The following is an 8528-nucleotide window of genomic DNA, read 5'->3' on the forward strand; positions in this document are numbered from 1 at the left end:
ACAGTGTGAATAATATAATCAGACACTATGGTGACCTATTTACCAAAATGCGGTACACAATTTTAGTATTAACATACCAATAAGTATAAACCATGGCAATGCATTGATTGTGGGGTAAAAGTTGTGCATCAATACAAACCGACTGATGTTGTAGTGTTGAAGTGATTCTTTCAGTAGCATGATGATTTGACTCAAAAGAAGCCTTTCATGCAGCTACTAAGAGTGAATTATAGTTATATTCAGTTTCATAAAAAAAATCAAAAGGTTACAAGATTAGTTGTCGGCTCTTCTAAATTTTGCCAATTTTAATTTTTTAAATAATTTCAGTAGTTCGATTCTACTTGAAACTGATAAATACACATGTATATTTTCTTGCTCGGTTTATAAGTCATTTTAATTTTAAAAAGGAAGGGAACGCTGACACGAAGCCGGACAAGTGAGACAAGTCGGACAAGGACTGTGCACACGAGCGTGGTTTTTCGGGCACTTTTGAGCGTTTTCAAAATAGTTTTGGTCTATTTTATTGTTTAGACGTCTTGTTCACACGACGCAAGAAAAAAGATGCCAATTAAATTAGCTTTAACCTCTATTATGTATATTCACGTGTTTGAAACAGTTTTCGCATGCAAACGAATGTTGAAACGCTCGAAAACGTTACCGTGTGCACATATAGTCTAATTAGCGCCTTCTTGTTTGAACGAGTTTTAATTTCAGTCAAGACTTTTAAGATCCCCAAAGAGTTAGCCGTAGCTCAGTTTATTAATTCAATTACTTAGCTATATAACAGCCATAAAATTCAACTCTCATCGAGATCCAGTTTTTCCAAGCCGTTGGATGAAGACGAATGAAGCGAGCGGAAATGAGAGGAAAAACCTGGTGATGAACAATGGAATCTACGTCGCTGTTACCTTGAAATTCCTACAGATATATGAAAATAGATTTTGGTATGCTGTAATGTCGTATAGACAATGCAAAGTTTATACAATCACGAATGTAGAGACTTCACGTCTAGCCGTACGCGCACGCATCGTTACAAAATAATCGATTTACAAGTTGGAGGGAAAAAATTGATTTAAAAGTTGGAAAGAAAGAGTACTTTATCGTTTTATATTTTCTCAAACATCAACAAATTATATATTTCAAAATTTAGCCTCAATTTTGTACTTGTTTTTTGTTTCAATTTCAATCTATTTCGTTTAAAATTTAACGAAGACCGCATGCAGTAGATTCTTTTCAAATTTCATTCGGAAATATTATAATTATTTTTCTATGAAGAAACGAAGTTAAAGTCATTTTAAACTTTTTTCCACTGAAATAAAATTAAATTTCCAGGGGGAAAATTACCGCCGAAAACATTCCGTTTCCCATTTCGAAGCCGGGAAACTGCTGTGTGTAAAATGCAGCTATATATATGCAATTATAGGTAATCCATGAATTCCATGATCGCTATAAACGCTGTAGTATTCAAATTATCAAGTTTCGCATAAATCGTAATCTTAAAGACCGCATCGTGATCGTTACGTGACTATTACACCCATTCTTTCTATACACTTAAGAATGATTTGAATTACGTGAACTGAAAATCATCGTCTGGGGTAAACACGGTGTTTGATTTGTCATAATTTATATATAATTTATACACTATGCAATGGTGTCTGCAGACGTGGGGATGCATGACGTATTGCTTTCGCGGCCACTCGAACCTTAATCTTCCTGCAACTCTATTGCATGCCATATCGATAAATATTTTTAGTACTTGTGCAAATATACCTTCACTGTTTCTCCTGTGGTATAGACCTGGAAAATTTTCCCATCTTGGCTGGAAGAGACGTTGTAGCTTTTAACAAACTGATTCCCTCCATTGCGTCCTTGGGTACTTATTCCTGTTACCATAGTGGATCTTTGAAAATCAACCTGAAGCCACTGATCAAATCATTGTAAAAAGATGACCAAGACCCTGTTCTTCCATTACGCGGCGTGAAATTTAATCTTCCATTTGCCACACGATGCCAACTATCGTATTCGCTTGATGCCGTGATTTGGTTATCACGAATTTGACCGTTTTCCATCCCGAGAGCCCTCCGAGTGACTGAAATGAGAATATTGTCGAATATTTAACAGTTATTCTGAGAACTCGAGTCGTATATATGCGCCTATTATATACACAAGCGCTGGATAAAATCAACTTTCAAATTTATTCGTAAATTGAACAGAAAAAGAACCCTTTATAATTATTGTAAACCTATATATTTTTAGCCTAGCGTTGAATTCGAATGCTTTTATTTCAATGTTTGTCGCTCTTTCGGTGCACTTTTCCATGTGTTCGGCGCTCTTTCGTGTGCTTTTTTCAAGGAAAATTTGAATTTCATCGTCGCTTAACTCCCCAAATCTTGCCGCCATTTTGTTTACGTTTCTCTTCTTGACACATATGAGCAAATGTATGTGCCTAATAGAGGACCAATCAGATTGCATGTTAGCTCATATCCAGCGCTTGTGTATATAATGAATACTGCCGATATATGTGTTGGACTTTAGAACAAAGTCGACATAACTGCTTTATACAGAATACTATTTCTAACAACGAGATTCGCTATGTCATGCATGGTCAGCTCTTAGATCGAGTTATTATAAGTCTGTCTATTTACAACAAGGGTAAATTTAGTTACCTTTTTCGCAAAGTCTTCCTTCGTAACATTCCAAACATTGACAAAAATATTGTTTGTCTGGAACCCAAATCATGTTTCCACCATTTTGAAATTCATAAACTTCTCCCTGGCAGGTTTCCTTAATGATAAAAGATACGATCGATCATGCTTTAAGCACGGCACAATCCAGAACGAGTCTTTTGGTAATGACTCTTATTATATACACAAGCGCCAGATATGAGGTATGCTGCAATTTTATTGGTTGGCTAGTAGACAGATATTAGCTCATATCTGTCTAGTAGAGAAAGTAAACAAAATGGCTGAAAGATTTAGGAGTTGAGTGAAATAGAAATCTAAGCTTTAGTTGATAATAGCACACCAAAATGCACGGAAAGGGCGACGAGGTTTGTGTACATAATCAAACAGTTATTCTGCTCACCCTCGTCGTATATGGCCGATACTCCCGATAGCCAACTCGGCGGTACGCGCCTCGTCGGTTATCAGCTCATATACGACTCGAGTTCACAGAATAACTGTTAAATATATCCAGTTCTGCCCTACGGATTTCTTTTGCAATTGCAATAGCTTACAATATACAAATGTGTCGGGCAGAACTGAATATCTGATTATTTATATACCCCTCAATTGGGCGGGGCAAATTCTAGTACCGACCCAGTTATTGATATCACTGGGTCGGTACTATATAGGATTTTTCACACGTTAGTCAAAATTATCGGAGGTAAAAACGGGAAGGTGGGTCAATTCCCCCTTCCCCCTCCAGAATAATTTGAAAAATTATTAACTTATCAAATGAACCCGAAACTTGTACGAAAAATGATACGCACAAAAAATGGTTTAATTTTCACTGAGCCTTTCGTTTTAATAGCAGAAACATGTGTGTCCAAGTAACGGGCAATAATAGGAAACTACATCCATGGAATAAAAACACGAATGCGGTCAATTTGTAAGACTTAATATTCATAACTGTTACAGCATAAGCTAGTATTGCTCTAAGCAATGCCAGATGCCAAATACTTATGCGCTTAATGTCGCTCACACTAAATATATATCATTTCCGCATTTTACAAAACTTTGCGACTTTGCGATCTAATGTTGGTAGGCTCTCCTAAGATATGGTGCCTTGCCAATTATTTAATATTAATTTCAAATTGCTTTTGCGTATCAAACTGGAAAATGACTATCCTTGAATGCCAAATAAAATATTTGTAAGAAAAATGGTCAAAAATTCTTACAATGTGACTTCTGTCGACGTTAATCTTGTAAAACGTCCACACTGGTTCGTTCTTGGCAACATCATGTTTGTCAAAATCAGGATCAGCTGTGTCGGTTAGCTGACAGTTGATCTCCTTTTCATCCACTTTTTTCTTGTAATTATATGCAACACAAAAACGGTTTACAGCGCACTGAAGTTCACAAAGTATGTCCATTTCTTCTGTGAACTGAGCAATTACATTTGATTTCAATCGAGATACCCCTAAACACACAGATTACAATATATGTATATATATATATATATATATATATATATATATATATATATATATATATATATATATATATATATATTTATATATAGTGGATCTAGGAAAGGTTGTCCGAAAATATATACATATATACAAATAGTTGTTACATGTGATCACATATTTCCATCACGTGTCGCACTTAATTACGCATGCAAACGCTGCAAACGCTTCCATAGCTGCATGGCAAAGCGTAAACAATGTGACAACAGGCTATTAGTAAAATATACCTTCATTGATTTTATCTGAGAGCCCGTTTATCACCGAATGTCAGCGTTTTCTAATTGATCGGCGATTTACTTAAGGTATAGCTCTGGATGTCTGAGAATTATTTCACATATTGCCAGTTCCTCATGCTGGTAAATTGTTGTTGCTACAAAGTGGCCTGCCAAACTTATGGGGCGACGTAACGTTACCAGTATTAATAAACAGGTTGAAAACGCGATCTACTGTCCTTGGGGAAACAAACAAATCGACAGCAACTCTGGTTGAAGACCTGTTATAAAATAAATTCTGCCACACAATCCCCCATCTTATATCGTCTGAATGCGGCTTAGGCATTTTACAACAAAAATATCTCAACTAAGCAATAACCTTGAAGCAATTTTGCAGCGTTTGCATGCGTAATTAGATATGACACGTGATGGAAATATGTGGTCACATGTCACAACTATTTGTATATATGTATATATTTTCGGACAACCTTTCCTAGATCCACTATATATACATTTATATATATATAATTATACATATATTATATATATATATATAATATATAATATATATAATATATATATATATATAAATCTATTCCAAATAGACTTTTGTAGAACACAGAGTGCTCAATACATAAAATGCAGAGCGTGTTATAACAATTATAAATACAATTCTTTTAATTAGTTGCTACTTTAAGTTTCATGCACTTAAGCAATCATCAGGCAACGTACTAATGAAAACACGGTTAAATTCTCAAACATATCAAACATATCGAGCCATATAAACACTTCTCAAATATCGAATTTTCAAGTGCAGCTTCCGGTTTGCAGAAGAATTTAACCGTGTTTTCATTAGTACGTTGCCTGATGATTGCTTAAGTGCATGAAACTTAAAGTAGCAACTAATTAAAAGAATTGTATTTATAATTGTTATATATATATATATATATATATATATAAATATATATATATATATATAGAATATATAAATATATATATATATATATATATATATATATATATATATATATCGATGTATATCGATATCTATATATAAGAATCGATATATATAAGAATAATATCAGAAGCCTCCCAAAAACATACATTTATATAAAGCTTCAAATCATTCAAATCAAAAAGTTAAACATCATTTGAGAAGAAAAAAAAATATATATTACGTTTCAGGGCACAGCCCCTTCGTCAGAAACGATATAAGATCCTCTCCATGTCATTAAATACCATAGCCCTAACATTTCCATTTTACAGCAATTAATCATCCTCTGACATAAACTAATACTCCTCCCTTAAATTTAAACCCCTTGGAATATAAGTATTCAATTTCTCAATCCAAAAACTTTCCCTTTCAGTGGGTTTATTAACATCAGTGACGTCAATAATTTGCACTAAAAAGTCACTAAACCCTGAATGCCCTGCCTCAAAAAAATGTTCATACAAATGCTGTCCACAAATACCCCTTTGTCCTTTAGCAAATCTATTAATCGAACTCTTATGGTTATTAAACCTTAACCTAAATGATAGGCGAAGTATTTTATAGTACGGTTCGGCAGCGTAAGTTCTATTATAACTATCTCTTTGACTGCAATTCAAAGGGAGTGATTTATCTGGTAACTTGCAAAACTTGTAATAAACAATACGTGGGCAACACAGTGACGTCATTTAGGTTAAGGTTTAATAACCATAAGAGTTCGATTAATAGATTTGCTAAAGGACAAAGGGGTATTTGTGGACAGCATGTGTATGAACATTTTTTTGAGGCAGCGCATTCAGGGTTTAGTGACTTTTTAGTGCAAATTATTGACGTCACTGATGTTAATAAACCCACTGAAAGGGGTTTAAATTTAAGGGAGGAGTATTAGTTTATGTCAAAGGATGATTAATTGCTGTAAAATGCAAATGTTAGGGCTATGGTATTTAATGACATGGAGAGGATCTTATATCGTTTCTGACGAAGTGTATATATATATATATATATATATATATATATATATATATATAAATATATATATATATATATAGAATTGCATATGTTGTGTAATATGATTGAAATCCCATGCAAATGTAATCAAAGCAATTCTAATTAGACTTTGAGTATCTATCTATCTATCTATCTGCGGCCAACGTTTTTGCAAATTGTTGTATATATATTTATATATATATATATATATATATATATATATATATATATATATATATATATATATATATATATATATATACAATATAAATTAAAATATTTATATTCATAAATTTAGATATTTTTATAAATATTATAATTATCTTCTTTTCAGCGGCTAATCTACAAGTGAGATCACGCAATAAATAAATTATATGGTGTATATCACAAACATTTAACAACTATTTTACAACACCGTGCCAATTTCAAATAACATAATACATGCATGCCAGAGGTGATTGGCCAAAAGCAATTTACACCCAGATTGTAAGTCTTCACAAAAGCAATTTTCACCCAGATTGTAACTTCAAAGAAAGCAGGTTAAACCTGTAATAATATTCTAGCACGTTTCCATGTTGACATCAAATAAGTATAAATATATGTTGAACTGATGAATTATAAGGCGCGGGTTAGCGGACCGAAAGCTTTGCAATATTAAATTCTTGGCTACGTGGTGTACCTAGAAGCTAATTTACTTAAATCTGATTAGCCATTTCCCAATCGAGCAGGGTACTTGGTCCAGTCGCGAACTGCAAAGCATCTATGGACTGTTTGGAGGGGAAAATGATTTCAATTGCTAGATTTCCTGTCTCTCCAAACAGTCCATAGATGCTTTGCGATCGCAACTAGTCTCAGTACCCGGTCGATTAGGAAATGGCTAATTAATCAAGCTATAATAGCTGCTGTGTTTCTCGGTTTACTAGTCACCTTCTTGTGAAGGTACTAAAATCGGTACTAAAGTCGATTTGTACATTAGTACAACACACTGTAAATTCAAAAGAGTCGTTTTGACCAGGGCGAGTCATTTCAACACCTTTATTCAAAATGTCATTTTTACTCCTCTAATGTGTCGTTTCGACTCTAATAGTCGTTTTAACTCCGACATTGGGTTAAAATGACAATTTGGAGGACTCGTTTAGTTCTTTTGAAGGGTCACAAGACTCTCGCAAGAGTCAATAGACTCTTCGATAGAGTTCACATGGAGTCATGTGACTCGTTCTTGGAGCCATATGACTCTTTGTTGGAGTGGTGGAACTATTTCTTAGAGTCATTCTGGCTTTTATAACAGCCACTAATATACAAAACAAATAATTTGTTTAAAATGTTAAATTGAGGTCATTAGGCATGTTACATGTATTGCAAATCCTTTGTATTTGAAGCAAATAACCAGTCAACACATTAAAAAAATACTCAATTATTTTGACACAAATACACTTGATATTAGTTGTTATCGTTTCTTCATGCATTGAGAAAGTCTTATAAATTTGTTAAGTTGCTTCTATGTGTATGTTTGTGTCTGTCTATTTGTAAATTAGTTGTGGAACCCCGTTTTTAGAGACATATCTCTGTGTGGTGATTCCAATCATTGCATGTGTGTAGTTCATTTGTAGTTTATGTGTAGTTCATTCTAACTTTTTAACATGGCAAATTTATAAAATAAAATAAAAATCTAAAAAAATATATTACGCTGCATGTATACAGGTTTTATATTTTTTGAAAATGTCAGCTGGAACAGGATATGCACACATAAAAATATATTATACATAAATCCATTTTAATAGTTCTGACTAATGCTGATAAGTATATGCTGATATAAAAAATGACAAATAATCAACTAAGGTTCTGATTGGCTAAGGCAGAAAGTTTAAATTTCAATGAGAACGTCAGCAATTTAACTGTCATTTCGTAAACCTTTTTGTAAAAGCGTTTCATAAACTTTGTGCAAAGTAAGACGGGAAGAAACAAGATATGTGAAGCCCAACAGATAGCAAAGATGAACAGGGATACAATCAAGACCGAAAGCCGTGTAAGAGAAATATTTCATAATCTGCAAGCTTATAAGTGTTTTCAAAGGGTGCGTGTTTACTTTGTTTCTTTCGTATTTGCTTCGCAGTAAGGATGAGCTGTATTTGTATAATTTTCAGCTTTGTAT

At 33.5% G+C, this 8528-nt stretch overlaps 1 protein-coding gene across 1 annotated transcript; it reads right to left on the reverse strand.

The window, feature by feature from the left end:
* Positions 1–768: 768 nt before the first annotated feature.
* Positions 769–4081, reverse strand: LOC114534364 (EGF-like repeat and discoidin I-like domain-containing protein 3). Its single transcript, XM_028555804.1, has 5 exons — positions 3899–4081; positions 2667–2784; positions 1973–2089; positions 1771–1883; positions 769–918 (listed from the first exon to the last, which is right to left on the reverse strand). The coding sequence occupies exons 2-5, from the start codon at positions 2737–2739 to the stop codon at positions 769–771; spliced, it is 453 nt and encodes a 150-aa protein (XP_028411605.1). The 5' UTR covers positions 2740–2784; positions 3899–4081.
* Positions 4082–8528: the final 4447 nt, after the last annotated feature.

Source organism: Dendronephthya gigantea, unplaced genomic scaffold, assembly GCF_004324835.1.
Source record: "Dendronephthya gigantea isolate DGI-Jeju-01 unplaced genomic scaffold, DenGig_1.0 000099F, whole genome shotgun sequence".
NCBI classification, from domain to species: Eukaryota; Metazoa; Cnidaria; class Anthozoa; order Malacalcyonacea; family Nephtheidae; genus Dendronephthya; species Dendronephthya gigantea.